Genomic DNA, 18,312 nt, shown 5'->3' with positions numbered 1-18,312 from the left:
TGCAGATGTGAATCCAGTTGGCAAAATCAAGGTCTACATACTGCCACTACTAGTCTAGACTAGTAGTTCTCAACATGAGGTTCCTTGACCAGCAGCATCAGGATCACCCAGAAATTTGTTATAAATGCAAATTCTTGGACCCTACCCTACCCTATCCCAGCCCTACTGAATCAGAAACTCTAGGACTGTGACCCAGCAACCTGTGTTTTAACAAGCCCTCCAGATGATTTTGATGTACTCCCAGGTTTGAGAACCACTGATCCAAGCTTCTAAGGAGGCACAAAAGGAGAAGGTGGTTTGTTGACATAGCAAGAATTTAGGGTCAATTGAGGGTGCACAACAAGGGCAAGGCTGTAGCCAAAAGCAATGTCTACAAGGAGGCCTTCTTGCCATAGAATTCCCTTCAGAGACTTCTCTTCCAGGCAAGAGCTCTGACAGAGTTCATACTGAGTAGGAAAATTTGTTGGAAGCCAAGTCCATAAAAGTGAAAGAAAACCAATGCCTTGGTGTGGGAAGAACTGGGGTGTGATAATAAGTAGGATGTGGGCTCTTCTTGTTCTAAGCATTATTCCTTGAGTAAAAGCATTCATACAAGTTGGCAGGAGCATGTCATAAGGAATAATGAGGACGAGATCAGTACAAATAAATGGTTTTTGAGAGGGCCTATGCCTTTGGTGGGCCCATGAAGTTTTCACTGGAATGATACGATAAAGCTGGATTTATCAGAAGCTACAAATACAACCAGCCATGTCTTGGGAAGGAACATGCTTTTTTTATCACAAGAAAACTATGAGGGGAATTTTCTTTTCAAAGTCAGGAAAAACCTTTATTTCTCCTTTGGCCCTTTGTGTTTTCTCCATATCCCAGGCCAAGACCAAATAAGGCTTCATTCTTCTCCGGTTGTGTCCAGGACAGTGGCAGCTTAAGCCATTTAGAGGAATGTCACCATATGCTTCCAGCACCTGTAGGCTTTGGAATTTCATGAGCTTCTAGAACCTAAGTGAGGGCTCTGAGAACATCCCATGAATTCCCAGGCCATGGATAGATTCTTAGACCCAGAGTATACATTTGAAAAGGGGCCTGAGTTGTCTTCATGAAATTCTATAAATTTGTTGCATTTGTGTGTTCTTTATGACTGTTTTTCTCCATTTAATTAAAAACATTAAAAGACAAGAAATAACAAAACATATTTGGTTTAATCCTATGGACATTTTTGTATTGTTCTATGAATAAAATTATCTTTAACAATTCTATAAGAAAAGTTAATCTTGCTGTTCTTCAGGGTATTTATGGTACAGCAATGTCAAACCTTCCTGCAGTTCATTTATTGTAGTAGAGAGAACTAAGACATTAGTCTTTCGGGACGAAATAAGCAGTAAAACTGTTAGAATGCCGTCAGAACATGTTGATATTGTCTTCTGTGTATTCAAAATGCTGCACAGCAATGGTGCTTTGGAAAATAACTCAGCTGCTTGATGTGTTTCTGCTTTAAATTCTCTGGACAGCTAAGTTTGTAACAAGGCATGTAGATCTAATGTTTAGGGTAAAAATAAATATACATCTTTTAGTGTAAGCAGTTTAGATAGGATTTGTAATTAATGCATAATAATTAAGTATCTAAAAAAACTCTTCAAATTTGAACTATTCTCTTCTGATGAACATGCAATCCATTTTTATTTAAAGTGTATAACATTTATAAAAAATGGGGTCTAAAATATATCTGGCTTGGAACAATTTTGTCATCAGTTCTAAAAGAAGCACTATAAAATAGCTAGAATCACATGGATGGATATGTTTTGAGTCATGAAAATACTGAAAATGATCCTTTTTTTCTTTCTTTCCCTGTGTGTTGTATATGTGTGTATTTTCAACTTGGCAGTATATGCTGTTTTATCATGTTGAAAAAATAAAGTCTTACCTTTTAACATTAAAAAAAGAGTTGTGAGGATCTTAACAATTTCTATAATTTGCTTGTTAGCTACATGAGAAATACATTCCTTGTTAAAATGTCTATTTGTGTAATTCAGTCAGCAATTACATTACTAATGGGTTTTGCTAATTAGAGGTATGCCACCAAGGATTGATTATTTGCATTAGAAATAAAAATGTGCTGAAAATATATGTGATTTTTATAGAGCTATGGAAGTAAAATGAAAAAAGTGTGAGGGTGCACATTAAGTGAATTCAAGAGATAGCTATTACAAAGTCTTAGCCTATACAGAATAGGATTCATATCCAGTAAAAAGGTTAGTAGAGAAAAGAATTACATATGATACATGTAAAAGTTAGAAAAAGATGTTCTGATGAGAGAGGAGGGAAAATAAAACTTCTTGAAAGTTAAAACAAGAACAAAAGTTTCAAATGAAGAGACACATAATGGAAAGGAAATGGCTGAAAACTAACTTACTGATCCAGAGGCTAAGTCAAAGAAATGCTCCAGAATGTACAGCAGATAAAATATTTGAGAGAAAGTAAAGACAATTGAGGTTTACTTGCAGACTTATACAGCCCATCTATTTAAAGCTCTAGACAGAATGGAGAAAATGAAAGAGTAGTAATAACTTCTTAACTAAAAGGGGGAAAAAAACATTTCCTGTCTTGAAGGAATCTAGACAGACTTCAGAATTTCAAGGGTAAATATGAAGTTCCTAAAACTTCTGGAGTGGAAAAGAAATCCAGCTTACTTACTGAGGTATAAAAATCAAACTGGCTTTTTCTCATGGTAGAAGAGAATGAAGCAAAATCTTCAAAATTCCAAGAGAAAAGTTCATTTGAACATAGAGTCATATATGATGGAAAACTAGCATTCAGAAATGAGAGGAAACTAAAAGTATTTGAAAATCCAGTGACTCAGAAAATTCCCAGCTACAGACTATCTCTAAAAGAATTACTTAAGGATATACTGCAAATTAAACATAAATAAATAAATAAATGTTTAAGGAAGAGAAGACCAGGGATCCAAGAAGTAGTCGAAGCAAAGAAGCCAATAAAATATAAATTCTGACGTAATTGGTTAAATGGATAGTTATGAAATTTGAGAGTATGATGATGAAATACTGTTGAAATGTGAAAGAGCCTATTGTTATCCCATTTATGCACATTGTGAATACAATTATGTACAAGTACTAATGATAATCAATCAAGTCAGAGTTCATGACCTACTATATGCCAAGTACTGTGCTTGATGCTTTTACGTATAATCCATATACATATACATATAATTTATGGTTCATAACAATCTTGAGAAATTGATATTATTCTGTTTTTACAGAAAAGGAAAAATAATTTGCCCAAACTTAGCCAGTGAATGAGTAAGATTTTCCATTGGGATATGAAAACTTATTTCCTTGCTCTTTTTTTCATCTTCTCTAATTATAACTACCCATTCTAGTGATCATTTTTTTCTATCTCTAGATACTGCTGTATAGTATAATTATTTTCCTTCACATACCAAATCTGTCCATTCTTTTACTCCACTTAATTAATTCTCTCATCATAGTGCCTCTTCAGCCATATTATCATATTGTATTAACTATGGCCCCATTTTTGAATAAAAATTGGAACTCTTATTCACTGGCCTACACCATAGTATATTACTAGAGTATCAGTTACCACATGTTACTTACTTATTTACAGATTTTTTTTCTTCTAAAATCTGATATTCATTACTTAATTATCAAAGCTTCCATGCAAACATTTCATTCTTGGCATCTGAATTACCATGAAAAGTTCTCTTGGTCTTCTTTGAGTGGTTTCACATTAATGGCTTCCATTACATAATCTTACAGAGGCAGCGTTGACCTCTTTGAATCTTAATCTCACGATGAATCATGTTTGAAAGGCTCAGTGATATATTCTCTTCCCCTCAGTGATTCTATGACAGGCCCAAAATAGGGAAGAAAGGAGATAAGTTAAAAAAAAAAAAAAAAGTAAAACTGCCTTGATACAGGAAAATTAGTTACATTCAACTATATAATTTTTGTTTGTTTCTCTTACTGATCCTTCTCTTATTCTTGGCCCTTTTCTGCATTTTATTTTAATGTTCTGGATAGATTTTCAGAAGGCTTGACAAGCACTACAATAATTCAGACCTCGATTACTGTTCTGATTTCCCTACTTCTGTCATCCCCTCAGAGCGAAGTTTGCTCTTTGAATAGATTTTGACTCTTTCTTCTCTTTTCTCCCACCCACCTTGAAACCATCATCAAAGTGTCCTAATTTACCTTTAAGTTTTTTGAATTATCTACATTCCTTATTATTCCTGCAAACCTGGTTTAATGTTAGCTAGTCTGCTTCTCTTTAGTAGTTTCTGACTCCTTCTGCAAAAAAGGAAGCATGAGGACAGAAAACCATTGTCATGATTTCTCTTGGGAATTCACAATCCTGAAGGATCCCTCTTTACTTTATCCTGTGATGTCTGGTAGAATTCTTGCCTAAAAAGCTGTCTCCATCATTTTCTTCTCTACTAGAATCAACTGATCTGTTAGCAGTTGTCTTAGACTTTCTTTCTAGAGCCTTTGCAACTGCTTATTTAAGAAACATTTCTCCATTCTCAGTAGGTTGGTGGGTAGAAATGATCACTGTCTCATAAAAGAAGAAACTGAAATTAAACTAGATTCTAAAGATTGAGCAAAAGACAAAGATGCGCTTAGTTAAGATTACCCTTTAAAAATTCCTTAAACCACATAAAAGTTGAAGTAGAAAAATACCATTTTGTAACAAGTCCAGTACATCTGGGTTTCCCTATACAGTTGGAAAGGACCAGATAAAGTAGCTAATCATGTCCATTTTGCATTAGAAAAGGAAATATTTATATATAATTATTAGATCTACCACAGCAAGAAGCTCTAGTGTAGCAGTTCTAAGAGTGTGGTCTGGGGACCCCTCTCTCAGGGGGATTTGTGAGATCAATACCATGTTCATAATAATACTTAGAGGATATTTGCATTTTTCATTCTCTTTCTCTTTTGAGTGTACAATGTAGTTTTCCGGAGGCTACATGACATATGATAACCTCATTGTCCTGATAGCTAATGGTATATGTGCTTTTGTTTTCTTGTGTGACAGATATGTCCCACCAAAACAAAAGCTATTTAGGGTCCTCAATTATTTTTGAGACTGTCAAGAGGTCCTGAAGCCAAAAAATTTGAAAACAGCTACTATCATGCACAACAAATCAATCATCTCTGAGAGGTAGATGGTAATGTAGACTAATCTCCTTCAGTCCAGCAATATAAGCCAAACTGTTCATGCTCATGCGAGAGCAAATACTCATTGTGGAAATGTTTAGTGAGATTATCCTTATTACTTAAACATTTTGTCATTGTCACTCTCCCTCGCCCCTTGTTCCTATTGTTGAATTCATATAAGTTTAACTCATGAAAAATGTAATTTCACAGTATAGAAATTTCCATGTACTCTTTCTTATAGAATCTGCATTAATCTAATTCTTAGAATATTCTATCCTTCCCATTTGTCTTTTCTAAATACAAGTGTTCACTTAGAAATGTAGGTGTAAGGCCTAGCATGGATGTATATACCAAGAGAATGGAACCAAAATGAGAGTATAGGTGTAAATGTATAGAACAGCTGTAGTCCAGAGCCATCCTGTGAATGCCCTGGTCCCAGAGAGAAATTAAACCTGATTTATTTTGATGGAGAGGTAGTTTCATTATATCCAATGTTACTTTTTAAAGAAATGTGAACAGCGATCCCATTAATTCCTTGAGAAGATATGTAGAGAATATGTCATTTTCCATTTTCGTGATTTGAAAGCCAAAATCAATCTCTAGAACAAAGCAAATTTATTCTAAAATGAGTCATATGCAGATGAGAGAAATGACACATTTTTTAAATGCACTTATTTAATTATCTCTTGCAAAAAAAGGCCAAGGAGTCATCACACATTCTTTTTGTGTTGGAAAGAATCTCATAGCTTTTGTTAAAGAGTATGATGGTGTTACAGTCATTTTTATCTTCTGTAGTGCAGTTATTAGGAAATCTTTGATCAGACTTTTCTGAGTCTTTCTGTGAAGAAACAGATTCTCAGCTCTATAAAAATTTGTGTTGAATGATCTGAACCAGTATAACTACATTCCATTGCTTGCCCAGTCTAGACCGTCCACTCTACTTCAATGTTTTCTCTAATCCAGTATATCATCTCTGACTAGATTGATTATATTGGGCCAACGTTTATTTAATCACCCACAGATTCACTAATTATCCATTAGGCAACTGTTCCCACAGAGTTCTTGTCTTTGAGGGAGACTCAGACATAGATTTGTCATGTTCCCTGCAGTGGAAGCATAGACTCTTCATGAAGACAGAAAGTACAGAATCATAACATTGCAGAGTTACAAAGAATCTTGGAGTATATACAATTCTATTTGGTGGCCTCCAATGACAGGAGATTCCGTGCCTCCTCAAGCAGAATGCTGTCTTATTGGAGAGCTCTGACTGATGGAATCTTCTCAGCTGTGTGTTCAGAAATGTTGATGTTAAAAGTCACACAAAGGGTCAAACATGAGTTCAAAATTAATTCATGTAGTGGGATTCGCTGATCATATCTTCAAGAACGGTAAATTATCTTTGGGTTTCATGGAATAGGAAGGATTTTGAAGGGCAAGAGGGAGGGACTCTTGTGAAACCAAGAAAGGCCTGGAGTCAGAAAAGCACAAGGCCTGTTTGGTGCAAGGGAATGGAGCAATTGCCTTGTGTACCTGGCACATAGTGGATTCTCAATAAATATTTATTGAATGAAGGACAGAATTAATGACTGAGTGAATGATTGCAGAAGAGTCTTTCTTGTCCAGACTAGTGGTGGCAAGGGAGCTGTAAAGGCAGGCTGATGACAAACAAGCATGGGCAACCTCAGCATCAGCCTGCATGTCCTGACATTGACCCCTCTGCACACTTCAGTCCTAACCTAGATTCTGCACTTGTAGAACTACCCTTGCAATGAGGACGAACATTCATTTATTTTTACCCGCTACGTAGGATTTTTCAAGCCTACTTTCCTCTTGCCTCTTAATAAAGTACTGGTTTTGGATTTCTCTGCAAAGGCTACAAATTGCTGCCCATTCCTTGAACCAGAATAAAGACCTTATTATTATCTTCCTTGAAAAAGTCATATTGTCTTTCTGGACCTCCACCTCTTCTCACCCCTGCTACTGAAGCATTAAAAATGCCATGTATTTGACTCACTTCCTTCTAGGATGTTTTCTCTTTGGGGTCATTCTAAAATGACGTAAAATGTTGGAATTTTGCAGATAATTCAGCTTCCCACAGTCTCTCTAAGATCCCTCTCTGTTGGAAATAACACTTTTGTAATGCAGATGCCCCCAATACCCTGTGGAATCTCAAAGATTTTATAAATGGCTGACTCACAGGATATCTCTTTTACATGAATTTCAATCTATGTTGTTAAAAATGGACCCTTATGTGTAGGGGTCCAGTTGAAATAGGACACAGTCCCATCAACAAGATCAACCTTTATATAGATCTTTGGCAGAAGAGAGAGAGATAATAAAAAACTAAAGATGAGCTTTGTCCCTTTCTTCTTTTCCTTTTCCCTTTTTAATATAGAGGATAACATTTTGGTAGAAATTGCTCTAATAATATTTTATAACTTAAACCTCACAACTTAAGCTTAAAACCTCACCACTTTGAAGTCAATGAAGCATAACATATTGTCAGCACTTGATGTCCAAAATGTGGCAACATTATCACATTCTCATCTAAAAAGGGGTCAAAACTCAAACTGAGCTGCATGTATTCATTCAAGCTGTGCCACTGCATTCTGTGTGCCTTTATCAGCTGCGAAATGCAAATGTTGTTTAGCTACTGTGTATTTAATCTTAGACATAGACATCTTATTTAGGAAACCATAACACCAAGGAGGCTGAGAGAGGTAAACCAAAAGTCTTTTGTAACTAAGAACAGTAAAAAAAAAAATAAAATAGGGTCAACTCACAGACTCAAAGGAAAATGGACTAGAAAATCACATTGTAAGTGCTGGTTTATCCCAATCTCATCCAAAATGTTGGATGACTTTAGTCTTTCTGGACACGGAAAGAAATGTATCGTACAGCTAAAGAAATGTGTGAGAGAATAGTCCAACCTAAAAGCGTGCTACAGCGCAATAGTTGAAGTACATTCTAACTGATATCTGCTACAGACTGAAAGGAATATCTTAGGGACAATTTATTGCTTCTTGAAATATAATAAAAACAAGTTTTGAAAATGTGTATATGAAAACATTGACCTATATGGAGAGAAAAGGCAGCATTTACTTTGTAATGCTATCAGATGGTAATTCAATTTCCCGTTAACTGAACTTCAAGTATTCTGTTTCAGGTCATAGATTGGTGGTGCTTATCATATAAATTGGCCAATAAGATTTACAAATAGTATGTTTCGTGCTTGGTTTTGTGGTTGTATCTTTAGAAAAGAAAATCAATTTAATTCCATGTGTTGGTTTTCTCCTTAAAATTCATGCAATTTGAATATGATTGACAGGGCATAGCATCATTATGCAGTCTGTTAGATGGACTGATTATGCTTATGAATACAAGAGTGGAGTGAATGAAAGCAACGTGTAATTGATTCTACACTTGGTCTGACTGTTCATTAACAGTTTGAATGTAGCACAGTTGCTTCTCAAATGGAAAACGATGAGAACAACCTATATGTGCTCTCTCATTTGTTTTAAAATTCATTATGCTAATATTTTTTCACAGAATGTTTTTGCTGCATTTGTTTTGCCAAGGGTAAGTCTGATTGAATCTTTGTAAATAATTCTACTGCTTTCAATATTTATTTGGCATTCCAATCACACATTTTTCAATTTACACTTTTAAAAATGAAAGCAGCCTCTCCCCAGCACCCCCTTCAAAGAAAGCCTTCTATCCTGCCCTCCTGTTTTATATAGTTCAGACTAATTTCCCAGGATAAAACGGGGAGGGAAGCACAAGGTGAGGGTTATTGCTTCAAAACAAAAGAGCTGATTTATAGACTGATTGATTTCAGAAATAGATGAGCAAAAACAGGTTTCATTTGTCTTGCCACACTTTAGTCTGATAAAGCACGAAAGGGCCTGCCACCTCATTTTCCAAATCTCTTCAAGGAGTTGCATTTGAAATGTTGATTAAATGTACAAATTGCATTGCTGTTTTCTTGCCTTTCCTGAGTCATGTGAGAAAGGGCTTCAGACACACAAATGCTTTTCTTTTCTTGAGTGTGGAGCTGGACATTTCAGGGAAATAACATTACTTTTATTGCTCACAGGGAGATATGATGCTGATTCTGTAACAGCCAGGGCCTGCCCTTTCGTTTGCCCACAAGTTCCTGCCCGATTTTAAGACAGAAGAAGCAACAAAAGTAGTTCTGGACCAGGCAATTCTATCTAGGAGCTACAATTACACTGCGATCTCCAAATTAGATTGTATTTACAATTAATAAATATATTAATCTCATATTCAAATCTTTCCCTAGCTCTAATTTTTATTAAATCAGCAGTTCACTTGTTAAGATAATAGATCTGAGAATGCAATACTGGAAATATATATTTTTCTTGTGATAAAACTTTCAAGATTTATTCTCTTAGCAACTTTCAAATGTACAATATAATATTACTAACTACGGTCAGCATGCTGTACCTTACATCCTTAGGACTTATTTATTTTTTATAATGCACATTTGTGCCTTTGGAACACCTTCATCCAGTTCTGTCACCCTCTCAACCCCCAACTTCTGGCAAACAGCAGTCTGTTCTCTGTATCTATTAGCTGTTTCTTTTCTTTTTTTAAAGATTCCACATTTAAGTGAGATCATACAGTATTTGTCTTTCTCTGTCTGACCTATTTCACTCAGCATAATGCCCCCAAGATCCATCTGTGTTTTTGAAAATGGCAAGATTTCCTTCTTTTTTATGGCTGAATGATATTCCATTGTCTATATATAGCACATTTTCTTTATTCATTGTGCATCAATGGACCCTTAGGTTGTTTCCATGTCTTGGCTATTGTGAATAATGCTGCAATAAACATGGAGAGCAGATATCTTTTAGAGTTTATGTTTTCATTTCCTTCAGATAAATATGCAGTAGTGAAATTGCTGGATCATATGTAGTTAAATTTTTAACTTTTTGAGGAACCTCCATACTGTTTTCTATAGTGGCTGCATGGAAATAGATTTAATCATTTCAGCTTTTTCAGTGGTTTTTTATTTATCTACGACAAGACTGTAATTGAAAAATCGTGCTAACCTCAATAAAGCCCCAAGTATCTGAGGAGTCCTGCATTATGGCCGTTTTAAAATATGCTCACAAATTCTTTGCCATCAAGAGGTGATGTCTGTGTGTCTCCACTTGAAATAGATGGGATTGTGTGACAGTTGCAATTAATAGGGAGAGTGGTAGTGATACTGTGTGACTCCCAAGTCTGGATTGTAAAGAGTGGCACAGCTTCCACCTCTGGCGCACTTGCTTTTGGGGCCCTGAGCTCTAACGTGAGCAATCTGACTGCTCTGAGGCTGCCATGCTGTAAGGAAACCCAACTACCCCACATGGAGAGTTCCTGAGACCACAGGAAGAGCCTGAAATACCTGTCCAGCCCTTAGCTGCCACAGTCCCCTGGCATTGTTCCACAGCCAGCCACCAGCTAACTGGAACCATCTGAAAGACCCTGTGCCAGACCCTCTAGCTGAGCCCTTCAAGAATTTCTGACCCAGAGAAACCATAAGAAATAATAAAATTGTTGTTATTGTCTCAAATAACCATGTTTTGGGGTAATTTTTTGCACAGCAATAGCCAATCAGAATCTGCATGTATACAGACTATGAAGCTAAAAATAACAGGATTCATGATAAACGTAACAAAATTCATATATCTAGTGAATGCCATTACCTTCAATGAGTAGTTACCTTGGGAAAAGTTTATTTATAATCATATTGTTATTGTGATATTGTGTCTCCCCCCATTGATCTGTGACTTTGGGGATACTATTCTGCCTCTCTGGTTCCCTTGAACAAGGAAAAATAGATTACATTTTCTATATTGTCCTTTTCATCTCTAAGAATTCTTGAATATTGTTGAAAATTCTTTGGTTACAGAGATACCTAAGTGTATACCTGTACTGCATTTCCACTATAAAGTATGTAGGACTCAGTTTGGGTATTGAAATTATATAGTAAAACTTTAAAGATAAATACTAGCCATATAGGAGAAAAATGCCCTTTTTCTTTTTTTACCATTTAAACCCTACTTTTATATTAAAATAATTGTTTCATATAGAGAGATTATTGAGAGTAGCAAAATGAAAGAAAGATATAATTAGTGGAGTCATTCTGTTAAATCCCTTGGAATAATTTTTTGTTTAATTTAAGAGTATTTTCATACTGGTAGTAATGTAAGATCATCTTTGAAAAGCACATTAACAATCTTTATATGTAGTAGGATAATGGCAGATGGAATCCAGAACGTGGTTTAATAAACCATATATTCTTCGTTTTAATGCTTACTTAATTTTTGAATAGGTAATGTATTCACATAATTTGAATGTCAAAAAATATAACAAATACGCATTGAAAAGTTTCCTTGCCATATTCTCTACATCTTTGCAGTTTCCATCACTTCCTGTGGAAGTAACCACTGTTATTAATTGCTTGTTAATCCTTCCAGAGATATTTTATGCAGGAATTAGCCAAAACAAACACATTCTTTTCTACAACTGTGGGCTATTTTTACACTAATGGTAGTATGCTAATCAGACTTTTCTGCCTCTTTTTCTTTTGTTTTTTACTTAGCAATATGTCTTGGATATCTTTTTATATCCATACATATTTTCATTGTCCTCTTTACAGAAGTACAATAGTTCATTGTATAAATGTACAATTATTTATCTAGTCCCCTATTAATGGATATTTAGGTTGTTTCTAATCTTTCCTATTATATACAATGTAGAAGGAATGATCGCATAAATGTGATTTAGCACATGAGGAAGCATATAATCTATAGGATGCATTCCTAGAAATAGAACTATTGGGTCAAAAATAGCTCACATGTGTAATTTTGATAGATATGGTTAAAACACTCTCTAAGGATGGTACCGATTTGCACTTCATTGTATAAGCATATTTGAGAAACTTGAACCATGACCTATCCTCATTTATCTGGACAAGAATGAATTAGACCACTTAGAATCTGTACATCAATTCTTGATAGGCACATAGAAGAGGAGTTACATTTGCAAGCTACAAAGAATCTTAGAGGCCATCATATTCAACTCTTTTTTTTAGCTCTGAGGCTGGAAGCCCAAAGAGGAGAGTGACTTGCCCAAGGTCACACAACTGGTGGGGTTTATTTTTGGGCTCTCAATTCTGTTCCATTGAACTGTGTGTCTGTTTTTGTGCCAGTCCCACGCTGTTTTGGTTACTATGGCTTTGTAGTATATTTTGAAATCAGGGAGTGTGATACCTCCAGTTTAGTTCTTTTTTCTCAGGAATCCTTTGGGTATTTGGGGTCTTTTGTTGTTCCATATAAATTTTAGGATTCTTTGTTCTATTTCTGTGAAAAATGTTGGAACTTTGATAGGGATTGTGTTGAATCTATAGATTGCTTTAGGAAGTATGGACATTTTAACAATGTTAATTCTTCCAATCCAAGAGCACGGAATATCTTTCCATTTCTTTGTGTCTTCTTCAATTTCTTTCAACAATGTTTTATAGTTTTCAGTGTACAGATCTTTCACCTCTTTGGTTAGGTTTATTCCTAGGTATTTTATTCTTTTTGTTGCAGTTGTAAATGGGATTGTATTCTTAATTTCTCTTTCTGAGACTTTGTTGTTAGTGTATAGAAACGCGACCGATTTTTGTACGTTGATTTTGTATCCCACGACTTGACTGTATCCCTTTATTGTTTCTAAAAGTTTTTTAGTGGTTTCTTTAGGGTTTTCTAGATATAAAATCATGTCATCTGCAAAGAGTGACAACATAGATGGACCTTGAGGGTATTATGCTGAGGGAAATAAGTCAGAGGGAGAAGGTCAAATACCATATGATCTCACTCATAAGTAGAAGATAAACACAACGACAAACAAACACGTAGCAACGGAGAATGGATTGGTGGTTACCATAGGGGAAGCGAGGGGAGGGCAAAAGGGGTGATTAGGCTCACATGTGAGGGGATGGACTATAATTAGTTTTCGGGTGGTGAACATGATGTAATCTACACAGAATTCGAAATATATTATGATGTACATCCAAAAGCTATATAATGTTATAACCCAATGTTACTGCAATTAAATATTTTTTAAAAATTAATAAAAATAAATCAGATGATTAAAAAAAAAGGATTCTTATACTCACCAGGCCTGCAAGTCACTTAACATGTTTAAGGTCTCCTTTACCAGCCCAGACATCATTCTGTACTCCATCTCCATCTGTCTCCATTAGAAAGTTAAATATGAATGATGCTACACAACACAGAAGAGACCACAGAGATCATCTGAGCAGCTGATTTGTTTTACAGATAAGGACACCAAAGCAGGGACCAATGAAATGATGACTTCATCTGGGGTGCTAGGGGAGTCAGAGCTGGAGCCTGGATTTGAAGGCAGGCTTCCTGACTAAATTTTATAACCAAAAAAGAGGAAGTCCTCTTTGTGGAAGAGTTGCTCATAAGTACTAGGAACAATTAAAATAATGAAGGAAATTTCCTTTCAAGCTTCACATTGATTCACCTCAAGCTTTGTGGATCTGAGAGGTCATTGTGTTGGTCGATAATAACACTTGATCTTGGATGCTGTAAATTTAATATAGAGCATTAAATTCAGAGATCAATTATTTTGATGTTGAGGAGGCTCGTTTATTGGCTGTTTGTCTTCAGACTTTTAAATTAAATGGAGAACTGAAGAAATGCGAAGGGTAATTTTTCATAAATACTATTTAAGTTATGTGGACAATGATGGCTTAGAAAAAAAGCAAAGAAAAAACTTATTTATTACATCACTATTTTCTGCTCTTATGGGCCTCTTTCTCTCTCTCTTGTCTTCCCATTAATGCCTCTTAAGTCCTGTTTTTACTTGGCTCAAGTAGATACATCTTTATGACCCTAAATGAAAGATAATTATTCTTGACCTTCTCCATCTATAAAACAAGGAAACCAAAGTCATGTCCTGTTGCTCCTTTATGTATTATGTGTTTGATATACAGAGTCAATGAGGAAGGAGGGGAAAAACATCGACTTCACCTTCAACAATGGTATTAAGAGTGCCACAGTTGCCTGGAACGACATTTCCCAAAGGTTAATTTGTGGAAACTTAGTCTCCTGAGGAGAGTACTCTACAAAACATAGGTTTCGATAGTCAAACATCTTTTGGAAACAGAGCATTCTGTATCCTCCTCGTGGAGATTCACAATTGACTGTAGCATACTAAATGTCCGGAGAGGTCCTTCACAAAGGTAGCTGGTTTGACTTAATTTTACTTGTGATTCTCAAATTTAATTGACATTTAAACCTGTATCTTACTGAAGCCACTTTAGGAAATGCTGCCCTGTAGAATTCTGAATTGTCACTCTACAGCTTTTCTTCCATTTGTATTTATTAGGGAATTTCAAATATCATAGCTGGGCACAAACAACAAGTAGTCACAAAGGAGAAAATAAAGTAAAGCTAAGTACAATCTTCCTTCTTCATATGTTCTAGCATTCATTTAAAAACAGAAACTAATGTAAAATATTCACATAAAAATTCACTACATAGGGTATAGGACTTGTATTTCTTCAATAAATGCAACTCTTATTTGTTACTATTGTTAGAAGAAAATGATATTGTGTGCTGTTTTTTCATGTTTTTGTTTTTCTTTTGCTAAATACGACCTATCTCCCTTTAGCCTTTCCTTCTACATTGTAGAGTTTCTCACTTTAAACCCAGGTTTCCCTGTGAAATAACATCTTCAAGAACTCACTGGTGATGTTTCTGCCTATTTTGATCAAAAGTTATCATTATATCAAAAATCATAATATCAAAAATATTAAAGATATTATCTGACAAGGGTTTAAATACTGTTTCAGAGTTTAAAGTTGAAATCAACATTTTGGGGATTTTCTCAAACGTTGAGTCACACTCAACATTTGGCAGGCAATCAACAAAGACTTTTTCCCTTTGTGATTTATTTTCTGCTATTCAAATTTCATATGCAATTTAAAGCTATTCCATAGCCTCATTTTTGTAATGTGGTCTTATTCTCTTGTCATTGTTGTTGAAATTAAGTGGTACTGATTAGCCAAAGCAAATAATTCCATTTCATTATAATATTCCAGTGATATCAGACTGAATTTATCTTTTTTGATTGAAGTTGATTAGTTGTTGTTACTGACATCAAGGAAATGGGCTAATAATCCATATTAACAGATAGGACTGGGAAGCAGGAATTGTAAGGCATTTTCAAGTAATTTAGGTAAAAATTTAGGTGCTTTCTTGTAATCTTTATTGACTTTAAAATTAGGATAGTCCAATTCATTATGTTCTTAAATTTAAAGATTTATGTATGTGTAGATATTTAAAGAATACCACAATGGCTGGTTTTTTATGTGTTTTAAATGTAAATGGTGGTTGAAAAGTACAGATTGCTTTTTGAAAGTTTTAATATAGTAAAAATTAGAAGCTAGGTAATCATTGGGGACTATTATGCCTAGCGCACCTCATGTATGTGAGGAATGGTAGGTTGCACTTTAAAATTGGTAGAAAAATTTTAAAATTATTCCTTTTAGGGTTATTACTGACAATTATCAACTCTCTTGGCATACTTTCCAAAACTCGCCCTTATTTATTGTGTCCAAAGCCCGACACCATTGTCTTATCTACAAATGATGTATAGCTTTGCTTCTTCCTTCACATATCAATTCAGAATGCTCATTTTGCAGGCAATTATTTCTCAGTTTATTTTCCACCCAGCCTTTATCTTTTGCCAGGGTGCCAATTATTCACATCTTATAATCTGTCTCCCTGGGGTCCGACCAGTGATGATGGAACAGTTTACTGGTAGGGAATTCCTTTTCACAATTATCACCTTCCTGGGAAACTGCTACTTTAGAAGGCTATGCTATCTAAAATCTTTTACCAGGGAAGCATTTGCATCGTCAGTATTTCTTAGCTTGCTTGTCTCCAGGCTCCAATACAAATACCTAAAATAAATAAAACACCAATTATATGAAAGTGAAAAATACCTCGTTTATCCTATTTTTCTTTCCTTTTGCATTTACAGACGTCATCCATACTGTAGGGCCAATAGCCAGAGGCCATATTAATGGTTCCCACAAGGAAGACCTTGCAAATTGCTATAAATCATCTCTGGAGCTGGTGAAAGAAAATAACATCCGATCAGTTGTAAGTACTTTTATGTTCCTGTTTTTTATTCTTTTTCAGCCTTTATATTTTAGAAATCAATCTTGTCCAAAATGAGGGTAGGAAACCATTTTCAAAATTCTGAAAACTAAGTTTAAGCATCTTAGTAAATGATGTAATCTATTGATTATCATGACTCCATTCTTTTGTATGCCCTAAATATTTGTTTAATTGCTCATGATGTTTTGAGATTTAAAACTATAGGATTCCAGAACTGGAACCATCTCATCTAATTTCTTCCCTCCTTTTTGCCATTTTCTTTTGAAAAAAGTGTGTGTGTGTTTTAACTTGAAAGTTGTTATTCTTTTAGATTTATTTCACTCTTCCTAAACTAACACTCTGCTGTTGGGTATGCCATATCCCTTCTAAGTTTTACCAGTTTAAACAGAGAGAGTTCAGAAAATGTGGATCTAATCTATTTCCTTACCAGTAGGCTGAGATGAAAGGAAGTCTCCTCTAGCTGGATTTGAAGATATTTATTCACCTGCTTTTCTTTTGCAACATATACTAGGTTTATTACATCTCAATTACACCAAGAAAATAAAACTGTGAGAAAAATGGGAGTGTAAATACTCAATAGTAAATTAATTTGCGCAGAACCCCTTGGGTCTTTTCACATAGATTATAACCTTGTTGAAATTGTGGGGCAGGGAGATAGTTAAACACTTCACTTCTTAGCCTGCTGAATGGATCAGCATCGCTTGGCAGTTCACAGAAGTAGTGGTTTTATTATTTGCATGAAGGAGCATTGAGAGTCAGAAACATTTAGATAACCTTGGATGGTCACTGGACTTTTCATGCATGATTATAATGATGAAGTGCCTTTTTCAATGTACATTGGTGAGTTTGCTCAAAATTAGAAAACTTTTTGCAAGCCAATATTACAGCCTTTTAAATTTTTGCATAATTATTAGCAGAGCTGGTTATTTCATTTCACTCTTTGATTTTTAAAAATTTTCTCTTTGCAAATGAATCAATAAGTTAAGACCCTATTCTGTCTTAGAAGAGAAAGCTGAAGTTCAAAGAGAATGGAGCAAAGCAAACTACTAAACCAGTTGGCTAATTTTGTTTTCTACAGGAAAATAAGAAAAATCAAAATAGGTGTTCACATTCAAGGAATAATTAAAATTTTGTCAATATGGCTTATTGATTTAAAAAAGCAGGGAGCTGAAGTGCTTGGAAAGTTGGATATGTATAGAAGTTTCCAACTTGGGAAATATGGATTTGAGACCTGAAGAGAATTTGATAATGAATTTTCTGGCATCTCTAATGATTTTTTTTTAAGCCAATAAGAAGTAAGAAGAGGCTAGCCCATTAGAAACAGTGTAAAAACAGCACCCATCCTTTTAATAGGAAAAAGAAACATCATTAATTATACTGCTCTTAAAACAATCATATCTATTTTTATACTACTTACTACTATTAGGTGAGGAGTGGAAGAATTAACCACTAAGTTAAATTAACTTTTATCAGATGGTCTGCACATGGACTGGAGCAATGCTCTGGTCATCCTGGGATGGGAATTAGGTCTACCTTAACATTTTTGATGATGATTTTGAAGGATTAATCACATGACTTGGATAAAACTAGCAGGTGGTGCTAAACTGAAGTCATTCCAATATTAGTACATAAAAATGGAGGTGGGAAATATCTGTGAAATGTGAAGCAAAGCATCCAGCTAAATTAATCATCGTGCTCTTGCATGGGTGACTTGAGTTGCCGTTAAATATCTTGTCTCTTATTTATAAAAAAGAAAGAATTCCTTTCCTTTCCTTTCTTCCTTCTTTCTTTTTTCTTCCTGTCTTTTATCTTCTTTTCTTGACGAAGGAAATGAGGCTTTCTGCTTTATATGGAATGTCATGGTCTTGACAACATTAAAGAAAGTAATAATGCTAATGTCATCAAATCCT

General features: G+C 34.9%; 1 protein-coding gene across 8 annotated transcripts in view; it reads left to right on the top strand.

The window, feature by feature from the left end:
* The window catches only part of MACROD2 (mono-ADP ribosylhydrolase 2), a 1,868,269-nt gene that overhangs the window by 1,076,684 nt on the left and 773,273 nt on the right, over positions 1-18,312 (top strand). For all 8 annotated transcript variants that reach the window (XM_070588786.1, XM_070588788.1, XM_070588789.1 and 5 more), the window contains exon 6: positions 16,263-16,384. In XM_070588786.1, the coding sequence (XP_070444887.1) occupies positions 16,263-16,384 (122 nt within the window). The remainder of the gene's footprint in view (positions 1-16,262; positions 16,385-18,312) is intronic.

Source organism: Equus przewalskii, chromosome 21 (genome assembly GCF_037783145.1).
Source record: "Equus przewalskii isolate Varuska chromosome 21, EquPr2, whole genome shotgun sequence".
Lineage (NCBI taxonomy): Eukaryota > Metazoa > Chordata > Mammalia > Perissodactyla > Equidae > Equus > Equus przewalskii.
Note: the sequence above shows the minus strand (reverse complement) of the source record. Positions and strands in the feature narration are given on the sequence as shown.